This window comes from Pseudophryne corroboree, chromosome 6 (genome assembly GCF_028390025.1).
Source record: "Pseudophryne corroboree isolate aPseCor3 chromosome 6, aPseCor3.hap2, whole genome shotgun sequence".
NCBI lineage: Eukaryota > Metazoa > Chordata > Amphibia > Anura > Myobatrachidae > Pseudophryne > Pseudophryne corroboree.
This window is the reverse complement of record NC_086449.1, coordinates 560,265,046-560,280,366: the sequence shown is the minus strand read 5'-3', so window position 1 is coordinate 560,280,366 and position 15,321 is coordinate 560,265,046. Positions and strand designations below refer to the sequence as shown.

The following is a 15,321-nucleotide window of genomic DNA, read 5'->3' as shown; positions in this document are numbered from 1 at the left end:
AGCCCAAAAAGTAACAGTGACTGCAAAATATTTCCACTGTACTGTACCATTTGCTACATACTGCCTATGTAAGCTGTCCCACATAGTAAATATGTATACATAATAAAAATTAAAAAATATCACAGTGGCTTTTTATTATTATTCTATTAAATTGGCTATCATCAAATGAGGGCATATAACTTTTGAATAAAAATAGCTGCGGCAGCTAGTCTGCGTAACCTGGTGGTAGTTTAGCTTACTGATGACACCTGCTGGTTACTCAGCTGGCCGTGCAAGGATGCAGCAGCGATGCTAACAGCATCCACATCGGAATCAAGCCCTTTTATCTTTCTCCTCTTTATTTTTCTCCTCTTTATCTCTCTCCAAGCTTTCAGACATCTCCCCCACATATTATTAAGAGTCTGTGTATTAACTCCTCAGTCCGTCTATTAACGCTTCAATCCAGGGTGCATTGAAATGTATATTTATTAGTAAACTATAGTTATGCTATTACCTTGCATTATGAACTCCATTGTACCATGGTTTTGATATTGGTATTGGTATTAGCCACCCTACACATGGTTTGGTTGCTGACTTCACAGGTGAGTTGCAAGACCAAAAAGATCTTTATTTTAAGTAAAAGATATTCTACTGTCTCAAGTATATTATAATGAAGAAGGTGTTTTTATGCATCTGTATAAAAGATTGAGGCTGCAAGATTTTATGCTGCTGTATGCGGCACATATCTAAAAAAAATGTAAAATGAGCCAGGTTGAATTTATTACTGGCAATGTAATGCTGATATTGGCCTGGCTAAAGAAAATAAAGATGTGCTGTGACTTTTTATAATCATCATCATCATCATCATCATCATCATCATCATCATCATTTCTAAATATTATAACCAAACACACAACTCTGTAATTTTTCAACACGTATTCATACTGTATGTATACTAATAATACTTGCTAAGTTGCCATACACATTAATACAAAATGAAATGGAAATGCCACTCGATTTAATGATCATACTTGTATGATTTGTTGACTAAACGGCATTCTGAACTAAATAACTGTTGTAATAAAAAACACATTTATTATAAACACTTCTTTAATATATTGTATCAAGCAATACCTTATTATATTTCCCTTAGTATTCTATACATCTTTAACAAAGGACAATATCAAGCTATGGGGACTCTTCTAAATGTAATTAGCCAAACTTGTGGCAATTAATTTAACAAGTGTATAACTAAATCAATGAGATATGCATCTTAATCAGCTAATTATGCAAGTTGGTTGCTGAAGCATATGATAAATTAATTAAGTCAGTTTACAGTCTAGTCATTAAATTATAAAAAAAAATTAGGATAGATTTAGATTTTAATGACATGAGACTGAAAATAACCTCAATATTTTTCTTTTAATAAAATGCATATAAATCTTGTGCTGCGGACATAAGCCAAGACTTTTGTATTTTAAAACCAAAATCAGGCAATTTAGAGTTTAGATTATGTTGCCTAATGAGGTGTTTATACTGTAAAACTATTTTATGTATTATTTAAATGAAGATATTGAATAAAAATACAATGCAAATGTTTATGACAAGAGTGCACCACCTCAAACATTATATGTGTTGTGGGTATTAGCAAATGACACTGCTGAGAGAAGGTTTTTGAAGCTTTTAGAATTGTCTGATTTCTTTATTAGAAGAGAAAGTCACACTAGCAATTTGGCGAATTGGCTCTAGTTGTGCTTTATCACTTACAACTTGGTTGCAGGGAGCTAGATTTTTGCTATTTCACTACCATACTGTGTATACTGTGGCAGTATAAGATATATTGCATTACTGACACATGTCCACCCACACAGGGAAGATAAGGCAGGTGTAAGAACACCCAGCAGTGGAGAGTCAGACTGGAAGGGTGTAGTATGGTATGCCGGTGGCCGGGCTCCCGGCGACCAGCATACCGGCGCCGGGAACCTGACCACCAGCATACCGATAGCGTGGCGAGCGCAAATGAGCCCCTTGCGGGCTCGCTGCGCTCGCCACGCTGCGGGCACGGCTATTTTATTCTCCCTCCAGGGGGGTCGTGGACCCCCACGAGGGAGAAAAAGTGTCGGTATGTTGGCTATCGGGATTTCCGGCACCGGTATACTGTGCGCCGGGATCCCAACAGTCGGCATACTGAAGACCACCCGACTGGAAGACACTGCAATCAGCACAGGCTGTGGCCTGTGTAAGCTGCCCTGTTGAGACAAAGCCAGACAGAGCTATTGGGGGCTATGAGGCCTGAGCCTAAACCTGTACAAGAGAAGAGAAGGCCATGAAACTCTTAGACTGAGCTACACTTTATTGAGAAGAAGCTAGGCAGGGAGCCCTGAGTGTGAGTAGGCTGGATCCTGTGTTATGCCTGCAGGAAATAGGACTGAAACTGTGCATGGTACCTGTGAGAGACAGGACTAAAGGGCCCCATAGACTTATGCAACATGTCCGTCTGACAGGGCGCTGGCGATCACCCCGGCAGCCTCCCGGGGGGCAGGATCGCCCAAGATACATCGTATGCTGTCCTTTTGCATACGATATATCTTGGGCGATCCCAGCCATGCCTGCGGGATCGGACATGATTGAATGTGCAGCACATTCAATCTGGAGGATCCGATCCGATGCTCATGGGAACGCGCATCGGATCGGAAACACCTCCAAAATGCCCGATTTCATCCGGCCTGAATGCCCGAAATCAGATGAAATCTGGCATTATCGTCCTAGTGTATGGGGAACTTGAGACTTTTCATTTAAGAGACTTTGTTTGCAGATTAGCTGCTCGTGGTTAGTCAAGGGCGAAGTAGAGAGTCAGTGCCCTGAATGGGGACTAGGCATTTGTTATTTTCTGCTCACTTGTGGTGTTCCATTTATGCTGAAAGTAAAGCACCATACCATTAATTTACATAAAATGCTGTGTTGGATCTTGTTTGAGCACCTAGACCAGAGGTTCCCAAACGCGGTCCTCATGGCACCCCAACAGTCCAGGTTTTAGGTATATCCATGGCTCAGCAGAAATGATTAAATCAAATTGACTAAGGTGCTAATTAAGTCACCTGTGGCCAAGCATGGATACATTTAAAACCAGGACCGTTGGGGTGCCTTGAGGACCGCGTTTGGGAACCTCTGACCTAGACACTGCTCAAATTTACCCCACTGCTGAGCTAATTACCCCATGTCATCACATTATGGTGGAGAATCTGCTTGAAAAGATTCTATGTAGAAAATGAGGATTACAACCGCGTAATGGAAAATTGGACACTTACTGCACCTGCATTGTGGATTGCTCATCAAAGTGGTGGGTGGAGACAAAGCTTTTTGTGAACTGATGTCTGCATATGTGAGATGCAATGTTTGCCAGAAGCATAAGTGTTATATTGTACACTTTTGTCTTTGGAGAGGAAAAGAAAGAAGTGTTAAGCTGGCCATACATCAGGACGATTTCTTTCCAACCAACCAGAAACGGTCTGTCCAACTAGTTGGGAAAATCAAACCTGTTTGATTTTCCCAACTAATCGTTCAGGTGTAGGGGGAACTTTCCCCCCCAACTGAACGATAAGTAGGTGGACACTGGCCAGCAGTGTCCGCCTACTTCTTCCCCATCACTGCCGGCTGAGCTGCCCTGTCAGCTCATAATCCCCCGCAGCAGCGGCAGGAGCCGGGAGGAGGTTCAGGGGCAGCTACAGCAGTCCATCACTGCTGCCGCGCTGCCCCTGTATTGTAACCCCTGAAGCAGCGGAGAACCAGGGGCAGCGGCGGCAGTACTTCACTGTTGCCAGGCTGCCCCTGTCACACGGAGACCTCTGTCAGCGGCCAGCGGAGCGGGAGGTGGGTGGAATTTCAGGGGCAGCGGCGGCTGGCGGATAGCCATGGCCAGCGGGTGCAGGCTGCCCCTGTCACCCAGTAACGGAGCGGGAGGATTAGCAGGTGCAGCATCGGCGGGCGGAGAACCAGGGGCAGCGGTTCATCTACAGTCAGTGTCGCGGGATAAAGAAGTAACAGCCCGCGAGACACTTACCCTGAGCTGGCCGCATCTGCTGCAGTGCTCTGTCCCTGGCCATGCTGCAGCGCACAGCAGGTAGTGCAGGGGGGGGGGGGGGGGAGGGTGGTCTGCTGCTGCAGGGTCGTGTGTGTTTGTGCTGCAGGTGTGTGTGTGTGTGTGTGTGTGTGTGTGCTGCTGGGATGTGTGCATGCTGCAGGGGGACTGTCTGAGATGCAGGTGGGGCGCACAGGTGGTGAACAGGGTTTGCCAACACATTTACTGGTGGGGGCCCCCACAACTTAATTGCCCCTGGGACCCCACCAGCCTTAAGCCAGCCCTGTTTGTTGGATAGGAACAGAGGAGGCTTTTTGACCACTGGAACAGGTCCACCTCACCGCCACCAGCATCCGTCCCGCACCAGCCACCAGCCCCTTTCCCGCGCCAGCCGCCAGCCTCTGTCCCACGCCGGTCGCAGGTACCGTCCACCTCACCGTCACCAGCATCCTTCCGGCACCAGCCGCTAAGCTTCTGTCCCGCGCCGGCTGCAGGTACAGGCCACCTTCATCGCCGCCAGCATCCTTCCCGCACTGGCCGCCATCCTTTGTCCCACGCCGGCGGCAGGGGCTTGCCACCTCATCACCGTCAGGTTCCATCTCGCCGCTGCCTTCAACATCACAGGGACCACCTCCAACTACAGGAGGGACCAGCCACTTCAGTGCCGTCAGGCTCCATCCCTCATAGGCTGCAAGAACCACTGCCTTCAACGCCGCAGGGATCTGCCACTCATCGCCTCCTTCCCGCTCCAGCTACAGGAGCCAGGGACCACCTCACAACACTGCAAGCTCCAGTCGCAGGGCACATATGGAGCCGTGCAGCACACACGCACCACTCCAGTAACATAGTGGGCTCCAGCCTGTCAGACAATCCACGGAGACCACTTAGGTGGTCAACTATTGTCCCTCATACACTTAAGATATGTGGGGGTGTGAGAGAGCGAGAGAAAAGTGATGGAGAGCGAGATGTGAGGATGCGAGAGAGAAGTGATGGAGAGCGAGATGTGAGGGTGCATGTTTTGAGTAAAAAAACCCCACTAAAGTACTGTAGGCAGGCACTATCCGCCTACTTCGGTGACATCACAAGTTGGACAGAGGTTGTCAGGTTGGTTGGTCTGATGACAAGTTGGTTAGATGTGTGGAGCACTGATAAAAAGTTGGTTAGATGTGTGGAGCACTGTTTTAGTTGGACAGATAAGTTGGATGGTTGGACGTTTGTAGTGTTGGAGAAAAGTTGGTCTGATGTATGGCTAGCATTACAAACTTGTGGTAGAATTGTCTGCTATCTGAAAAAAATGGTATGCAAATGTGGGAAATTGCAACTGCTGATGAACATATTGGGGTAAATTTACTAAGGTGCAAGTTTTTTAGAACTGGTAATGTTGCCCATAGCAACCAATCATATTCTACTTAACATTTATCTAGCAGCTTCTAGAACATAATAGATAGAATCTGATTGTTTGCTATGGGCAACATCACCAGTTCTAGAAAACTCCCACCTTAGTAAATTTACCCCATTGTGTCTGTGAAGAGAAGTGTATGAAATCACAAAGGTTGAGGATATCTGCTAACAAAAACAAAAGTGTTTAAATTATTTTGCAACCTTGGAAAAATTAAAGGAAAATTTGTGTTTATTCTACTGAATGCTCAAGCCTATGATCTGCTAATCAATTCAAGGTGTGGTATTTTATGGTTTGTACTTTTCTGTTGCAATTAAAGATAAAGGGAGGAATTCAAATGTTTGAAAGGTCGGTTGGGTGTCTGTTTTTTCCTATTAGATAGGAAAAACAGACACCCAACTGACTTTTCAAACATTTGAATTCCCCCCAAAGAAACTTGTTATATGATGGTCATTGTAGCCAAAGGGTGGAATTCAAATGTTTGAAAAGTCGGTTGGGTGTCTGTTTTTTCCTGTCTATTAGATAGGAAAAAACAGACTCCCAACTGACTTTTGATTGATCCTGAGGCTGGATGAAGAGTGATTTGCTACCGAAGCAAAGTAACATGTATAATGAACAGCAGATAAACAGTGACCTGCTTAGAAAAAGTGAGATGTTCCAGAAGGATAATGGAGGGTAATTCAGACCTGATCGCTGCTGTGCGTTTTCCATCAGGTCCAAACTGCGCATGCATATGCACCACAATGTGCAGGCGCGTCGCACGTTGGATCACAAGGAGATTGACAGGAAGAAGGCGTCTGTGGGTGGCAACTGACCGTTTTCAGGGAGTGTCTGGAAAAACGCAGGCGTGTCCATGCGTTTGCAGGGAGGGTTCCTGACGTCAATTCCGGTCCTGGACAGGCTGATGTGATCGCAGCGGCTGAGTAAGTCCTGGGCTGTGCAGAGACTGCACAAAATCTGTTTGTACAGCTCTGCTACACATTCATTTGCACACTTGCACAGCTAAAATACACTCCCCCTGTAGGCGGTGACTATCTGATCGCAGCAGTGCAAAAATCGCTTGCTAGCAATCCCTACTGGGAAACTCCCTAAAAAGGCTGTCCCTAAAAAGTGCACAAGGTACTTTGCAGTGACATTCAACCTCTAGTTATAGCTGAAAGAGTAAAGTCCTCCCAAAGGGCTACAGTTCAAGGTAATAAAGCTGTGTCTAATGTTGGTGATAAACAACTAACATATACAGATGGTGATCGTGTGACCTTGTGAGGCAAAGGTACAGCATGTACAGAAGTCTGCAGAGATATTGATGGTATCAAAGAATGAGGCTCTGTTATTACCATCTAATAAGAGTGATATGAATGTGACCCAATGACACTGTTTTGCAGTGGAAAGCAGAACCTCACAGAGAGTTAATATTGACAGTCTAAAGGGTGGGCAATTATTTCAGCTGGGGGGCCGCTTAACACTTCCAGTGAATATTCGAGGGCCACACACAAGGGCGGGGACTAATATGAATGACAAATATTTGTAGGAGTAAGTCCTGGGCTGCGCAGAGACTGCACAAAGTAGATTTTTGCAGCTCTGCATACACATACGATCGTACACTTGCACGGGTGAATTTACACTCCTCCTGGGGGCGGCGACTACCCGAACGCAGGACAGCAAAATTTGCAGCACAGTGATCAGGTCTGAATCAGCCCCTTAGTCAGCAGTTGCTGCAAAATGAGACCCGTTATAGGGCTCAATTCAGACCCGGTCGCTGCTGTGTATTTTCGCACAGCGGGTGATCGGGTCTGAACTGCGCATGCATTGCAGTGCGCAGGCACATCAATCCGCCGCAATGGGGAGCGTCAGGCAGTGATGGGATGGTGCGAAAAAAGCGATCGCACAGGTGATCGCAAGGTGATTGACAGGAAGAGGCCGTTTGTGGGTGGCAACTGACCGGTTTAGAGGAGTGCACGGAAAAATGCAGGAGGGACCAGGCGTTTGGAGGGAGGGTTTCTGACGTCAGCTCCGGCCCCGATCATCGCACTGGAAGAGTAAGTCCTGGGCTGAGCAGAGACTGCACAAACTTCTGTTTCTGCAGCTCTCCTGCACATGCGATCGCTCCCCTGCACAGCGATTACCCCCTCCCCCTGTAGGTGGCGACTACCTGATCGTAGCAGTGCAAAAATCACACCCTAGCGATCAGGTCTGAATTAGGCCCATAGTTATATATATATATATATCTATAAAAACACACACACCACAATATACATTACACCGCATATGTAGTTTTTTACAGGCAAAATACAAATGTCTAAAAAACACATCCAGTTATAAAAAAATAAAAATAAAAAACTGCTGAAAACAAACAAACAAACAAACAGCATCCTGTGTAATGCTGTTATCAATCGTATTCACAGCTGGCTACTAGCTCCCCCCACCCGCTTCCCTGAACCCACATAGCAGTCTCAAACCTCCCCTCTCCCTTAAACCCATATAGCAGTCTCTACCCCCCCTTCCCCCACCCCTGAACCCATATAGCAGTCACTACCCCCCTTCACCTTCTCCCCTGAACCTATACAGCAGTCTCTACCCCCCTTCCCCTGAACCTATACAGCAGTCTCTACCCCCCTCCTCTCCTCCCTCCTCCTCTCCCTCCCCTACCCCCACCCCCCCACCCATATAGCAGCTTTACCTTAGATGCATTTTTTTCACAGTGGCAGATCTGCTGCCCAGATTATCCACCGCCTTCTGCCAGATCCGCTGCCCGCTGCGCTGCGCAGAGCCGCTGCTGCTACCCTCTGCCCTCTGCACGCTCCTGCCGTGGCTCCGCCCCCTATGCCGCCCAGCGCCTGATGTCACAGAGGAAATCCCGGTCAGCAGACCGGATATTTCCTCAGCGGCGCCGCATCTCGGAGCTTCGTAGCGCAATGACAAGCGGCTCAGCCGGGCCGCTTGTCATTGCACAGTGGTATGGGACAGCGGGCCAGGCAGAATCGGGTCGCGGGCCGCATGTTGCCCACCCCTAGTCTAAAGAGTACTACTCCTGTAGGTGAATCATTGCCTTAATGCAACCAGGATGATAGTGACTCTTTGGAAGGTGAGTTACCAGTATAGTATGCCAGTAGCCAATACTGTGATTCAAGGCTGAAAGTTAAAATGTTTCAAGCAGAGAGTTCAAGTGGTTCCCTAAAGTTAGGGAAAAAATTTGAAGAAAAGGAAACCACAGAAATTGTAACGTGAGACCAGCAGATGATGGACAAGTCTGGGTGATGAGTGGAAATGTGGTGAAAGGCCCGGATAAGAAGGTTAAAGAGGGACTTCACCATGACAATTCGCTCAACCCATGGGTTTCAGATGAGGAGGGGGATATATGACAGTATGAAGGTAAATCACATTACTGACACACATATTCAGACTGTTGGTGTAGGGGTCCACCTACACATGGAAGAACAGCTAATGGCTGCAGTGGAGAGTTAGACTGGAAGAGTCTGCAGTTAGGACAGGCTGTGGCCTGTGTAAACTGCCCTGTTAAGATAAAGCCAGACAGAGATCATTGTGGTATTGAGCCATTGAGGGCAAGGGGCACCTGAGCCTAAACTGGTAGAAGACAGAGCAGGCCATGAAACTCTAGAACTGAGCTACACTTTGTTGGGAAGAAGCCAGACGTGTGAATAATCCAGAGCCTGTGTTATGGCTGCAGGAAGCAGGACTGAGATTGTACATGGTACCTGTGAGAGAAAGGACTGAGTCTTTTCATTTAATAGACTTTGTCTGCAGATTAGCTGCCCAAGGATAGTCAAGGGCGAAGAAGTGAGTCAGTGCCCTGAATGTTATTCTCTGTTCATTTGTGTTGTTCCATTTATGCTGAAAGTAAAGCACCATTCTGTTCATTTACCTGAACAGCTGTGTTGGATCCTTTTTAAGTATCTAAACACTGCACAAATTCACACATCTGCTTAGCTAATTACCCCATGTCATCACAATACACATAAGTGTATTACATAAGTGTATGCATACTTCTTGCCGCCTTGTAAGCACTTTATTTGACCATGTGCAGGACTAAGGTTCCAGCTGGGATTATGCCTGATTGTAGAAGTACAAAAGAGTCCTTCCTATAAGTGCTTTTGAAGCCTCAAGTGAAGCTACTTCAGAGTGCGGAGAAAAAAAACTCCCATATTTTAAAGGTTAACAAAAAAGGCATCATAAATGCTATTTAAAAATGTAGTACATAATCTAAAAGTGAACAGTAAACAGTTTATTTTCAATTGTTTTGAATATGATATCGTCCTTCATTTGCGATACACATTTGTAGTAAATTTCAGATGTTTTGCATCTTGGCGGGTCATTTCCGGCGTTATTGCTGCAATTTCTTGGTGTATACCAGCTTTCACTTCATTAATGGTTTTTAGTCGATGTTTGCAGACCTCAGCTTTCAGATGGCCCCAAAGAAAAAGTCACATAGAACGAGATCTGGTGAACATAAAGACCACCAAACTTCACCACGTAATGGGATCAAGTGCCCTGGAAACAGTTCCTGCAAAACTCAGTCTCCCAGTCCTGTTGAAAAACCACACATCCAGATTTTTAAGTTCCGAGTTTTTGTAACATCTCCATTTACCAATGGGTAGTACTGTAACTGTTTGGCCTTCCTCCTCGAAAAAGTATGGTCCATAAACGCCAAAATCTGCAACAGCACACCAAACAGTAACACATTGGCTGTTTAGAGGTCTTTTATGAAGCTGATTATTGTTTTCCTCCCAGTAACAAAAATTCTGCTTGTTAACGTAACCAGACATAGGAAAGGGAGATTTGTCACTTGCGAGCAGAACTGTGTTTGCAAAACATTTTGAAGGATATCCTCACAACATGCCATTCGGTTCTCCCAGTCGTGTTCATTAAGTTCCTGAACAAAAGTCATTTTTTATGGATGGAACTTTGATTGGCGTGTAAAATTCTCCTGACAGTTCGATTAGACCACCCCAAAGCACAAGCATTTTTACGGGCTGAACATTTGGGAGAATGCACAATGGACTGTTTCACAGCATTGATATCTTCTGGCATATGAATGCTCCATGGTCTGGGAGGTGGTTTTCATTTTAATGCCGAACCTGTGGCTCTGAAATTTGCAACCCATAACAATATGATTTTTAGTCCAGAACAGCACCATTTTGACTGAAAATGGTAAGGCATGTGCTATTAGAAGACTCTACTATGACCTGCCCCACTTCACTAGCTACAAAACCAATAGCTGAGCAAAGTACAGGAGGTTTATTTTTGCCACACCCTGTATTTGAAGAAGAGAAAAAAACACTATGTCTTTCATATCTGTCCTGCACATGTCTTTCATCCCTGCCCCCCTCTGCCTCTCATCTCTGTCCCCCTACTCCTCACTTCTCCCACTCTCTCATCTTTGCCTTTTATGTCAATCTCTGTCATCTCAGACACGAGCTGTATGATATTATAGATACTTAATTCTTCGGGGCCTGCAGTGGGAGCAAGTCTGACTTGGGACAGATTCAAGCCTGATCCACCCATAAACCCTTCCTCTGCACTAATGGCTTCCACTGCAGAGTGACGGAGAAAAGGAACTGCTTGAAAGTGCGGCAGGATAAGTATAGGTTGGTGAAGCAGTGGAAGGTATATCTATCTTTAGCATCCAGATTTTTTTTCTATCAAGCTTCATCAGAATCAGAATCAGCTTTATTGGCCAGGTATACTTGCGTATACTAGGAATTTGTTTTCGGTTTACAGTGCAGCAGACACATTGGGAACAAGTAAACAGAAAGGGGGGACATGTGCAGTCTTCAGATAAAGGAACCATAGGGAACAGAGTGATCATCATTACATGCAGAGAAATAGAGTAGAGCGACTGTGCGGTCTACCAGGGGGTCGGATGGTCAGGAGTTCAGCAGGTGGACTGCTTGAGGAAAGAAGCTTTTGAGGCTTCTGTTGGATCTGGTGGGGATGGCCCTGTATCGTCTGACAGATGGCAGCAGGTTGAGCATGCCATGACTAGGGTGAAGCGGGTCCTTAACTATGCTAGTTGCCCGTTTTTTGGCTCTGGACAGATACAGATCATGGACAGGGGGAAGGTCCGCTCCGATGATCTTCTCAGCTGACCTTACCACTCTTTGGAGCCTGCATTTATCTCTCTCACTGGCGGAACTATACCAGATGATTATCGAGGAGCACATAGGGTTGTTTAAGCACCGCTTTCTTTTATTTTTTTTTACCTGCGGTATGGAAGTAGGTCATGATGGGCAGGGGCACTAATTGCCCAGGCCAGGGCTTTTCTGAGGTGCCATCATGGGCTTTAGCCAGTTTTGGAGGAGGAAAAATGCCATCATGGTGCATGCCAACATTTTTCAGCAGTGCACATATTGTTTTAATTTTTACAGAATGGGCAGGACTACACCTCCCAGATATGGCCATGCTTGTTATATGTCTCGGCAGCCCTTATAATGATATTGTTGTCAACTGTTAATACTAGGCACTCTGGATTATAGGTTCTTTAGGTATTATGAAAACGTTATTCCCAGTACTGGAAAAAGTGGAAAGGGTGAGTCATCTGACCATATATCATGTGTCCAGTCATTGGATAGCCAGTTCCTGTGGTCATTACACCCGCATTTATTGCTTTCTAGCATTATGGTCCGTGATGAGTGGGTTGGCAATACAAACTCTACTGTAGATTTAGACTTTTTGAAGTTCTTTGAACAGTATCTTCCAGAGGAATATTGAGAGCTACAGTTATCTGACATGCAGTACTTTTATGATTTTTTGACACACTGCTTTCAATGACAGTCTTTTTCAGGTATCTTAGTTTTTCAACCATAATTTTCCCCATCATTTATAAAGGCTGTCATAACGTTGGACACATTTCTTCCGGATGAGTCACCATTTTTGTCAGGAGATGCCTCAGGTAGACATGCACCAACAGTCTATCCTCTTCGCAAATCAGACAAGTCTGCATTTTCCATTTTACAGGTTAAATAGTTATTCATATAGAGTAGTTATCTGTTTTGTATAAATGACAAAACAATTATTAAACTACTTATTATTGCATTAAGATATAAGTAATCCAATGCCAGTACATGAGGTATATACATTATTTTGTTTTTCAAATGGTAAATTCTATATGAAATTATTCTTGCTATATAAATACCCAATCTATTCCCCTTAAAACTCATGTAAATATTTTGTTCTATAGTACAAGATGTTTTTGTTTTTTGCATGTCTAAAAGTGACCCTTATAAAGCAAGGAATAACCCAATTTTGTACAGTTCCAGTAAAGTAATTAGTGTCCCCACAATCCTTTCCATGCTAACACTTCAAGCAATGTTCTTACCTGTATAGAAGTGGCACAGTCATACAACATTAAGTTCTTGACGTAGCAAAATGACAAAAGATAGACAATTATACCATGGTATATATTTTTGCAACTTGCAATTAAGATATATTGAATGTATGGGGAGGTACATTTTATTAAAAAATCAGGAGCAATCTGGGAAACATGCAGCAAGTATAGGGATAGTCATTTACCAGTGTAGCTAGGATCAGCCGACTCCTTATGCTGTGTAAAACATGAATTGCACTTAATGGTCTATTCCAGGGGATGCAGTCAATTTACCAGCTGTCGGAATCCCAACCACATCTCCTAGTTCCCATTCAGGCGGTGGTCCTTGCCGCCACTGGAGGGGGAATATAATCACTCACCACCGGGTCTGAAGTGTAGCGAGGACATCAAACCCGCAGTCTCTGGACCGACGGGATCCCGACCGTTGGTATTACATACCGGACCCTGTTGCAGGAGAAACTAGAATAGACCTTTATTTGTCCCTATATATGTGATCTGATCTAAATGTATGTTTAAAAATTCTCTGAGTTATTTCAATTGCATTATGTTAACATTTAAATTTGCCCAACCTGCAATGCAGCATGATTTGCCAAAATCTAAGGTTGCTTGGTTTTCCTTTTTCTTTGCTTCCAACTCAGAATTAGCCTCATAGTTAGGGTAACCAGCCATCTGGGATTACTTCAGACAGTCTGGAAATTCGCCAGAGACTCTGGCCACTGTTGTCAGCTCTCCCTCTTCCAGACCAGACCAATCCTGATAGAGTGATTAGTCAACTCACTTTCTCAGAGACACTGCAGGTGTGGCTGCCACAGACAGTGTTGTGGATGGTGTGGAGGGGAGACACTGACAGTGTGGAGGTGGCTGGATGTGACCTGCATGGGACAGGACCTGATCACATAGATAGGTATTGCAACCTATAAGGAGGGAATGCAGGCAGGTTAGAGCCAGGAGATGCAGGTGGGCTGGAGAGACACGGGGGGCTGGGGCCAGAGAGATGCAGGTGGGCTGGAGTCGATGGGATGCAGGCGGGCTGGAGAGATGCATGGGGAGCTGGAGGGACACAGGTGAGTTGGAGAAACTCAGGGGTGCAGGAGCTGGTGGGATGCAAGTGGGTTGGAGCCGGAGAGATGCAGGTATATAAGGGGACACGAGAGGGCACAGGGCTGGCATGAAAGAGCAGTAGTGGGCTCTGAGACATATTTATGGCTTAAGGGGTCTCTGAGGCACATCAAGGAGCATGGGGGAACTTAATTAGAGTGATGGGAAAAAATGGCCTTAAATCTGACAAATAGAATGGTTATAACCTAACTGCGGTTTTGGTCACACTCCCTGTCCAGCAATTAAAATGAAAAGGTAGTAACTTTACTCACAGTATACCAGTGGTCATACAGTCAAGTGACTCATGGTCTGCAAAGGATAGAATTCACTTTGAGGTCACAAAGATCCTAAGATAATAGCTAAGGATCTCATAGGATCTCTCTTTTGCAGTGCCTAAAAACTTGGTTACATTTTTTTCTTGTACTAATTCTGAAAAAACAAACAAACAATTAAGTGATTCTTGCAAGTAAAAAAAAAAAAAAAAAAACAAGCTGATGAAGCACAATGTAAATTTACCACTTGCTGGGCTCACATGCTGGAACAGAATTCTAAGCAGCAAAGAAACTTTAAATTTATAGCTCAGTGTCAAAATAACTCTCATTCACTAGCGTAAAGTTATTTTAAGTGTTTGTTACTAAGATAGTTTCTTTTACAGTACCTGGGGCAGAGCTCACTGGACAAGAGGACCCCATACTCTTACACGCTGTTGTTTCTTGTTGGTCTCTAAATGCAGCGTTTAAAGAAAGTAGGTATTTCATAAACTACAGCATTTATTAAGTTGTGACTGCTTCAGGCACATATGTACAGTATATTACACACAAGTATTGTTTATGCACGGAACAATGTTCCTTCCAACTTATTAGGAAAGTGGAAAATCACTAGGGGTAATTTATGGCTGGATAGCTGATATAAATGTAACCCTTTTTGTTTAGCATATATACTATATACTGCTTTTGCACTCTGCAGACTCTCATGGATGTATTTGCTTAATGTCGGCTTTTCAAACTGCTAATTGTTTGAAGTTTTGCCTGCAGATTTTTGAACAGCAATAATATTAAATGCAAAACATGCCTTGATTTGCATTTAATATTTTTGCCATTTTAAATCCTACAAGGACAAAAATAAGACCTACATGCTAAATGGGTAAAACAGGGGGTTATGTACTGAAAAAAGACTTAGGTGTTCACATTGATAACAAACTTCGCAGTAGTACCCAAAGTAGGATTGCACCAAAGAAGGCAAACAAGGTATTAGCATGCATAAAGTGGGGAATTGATGCAAGGGATGAGGGTGTTATACTCCCATTATATAAATCACTAGTGAGGCCACATCTCAAATACTGTGCACAATTTTAGGCACCATACTACAGAAAGGATATCCTGGAACTAGAATAGGTTCAGAGATGGGCGACCAAATTGATTAAGG

The 15,321-nt window shown here is 44.6% G+C and overlaps 1 protein-coding gene across 3 annotated transcripts in view; it reads left to right on the top strand.

Annotated features, from left to right (window-relative positions):
* Nucleotides 1-15,321, top strand: part of CFAP54 (cilia and flagella associated protein 54) — a 736,502-nt gene that overhangs the window by 236,840 nt on the left and 484,341 nt on the right. For all 3 annotated transcript variants that reach the window (XM_063927747.1, XM_063927746.1, XM_063927748.1), the window contains exon 30: nt 14,552-14,641. In XM_063927747.1, the coding sequence (XP_063783817.1) occupies nt 14,552-14,641 (90 nt within the window). The remainder of the gene's footprint in view (nt 1-14,551; nt 14,642-15,321) is intronic.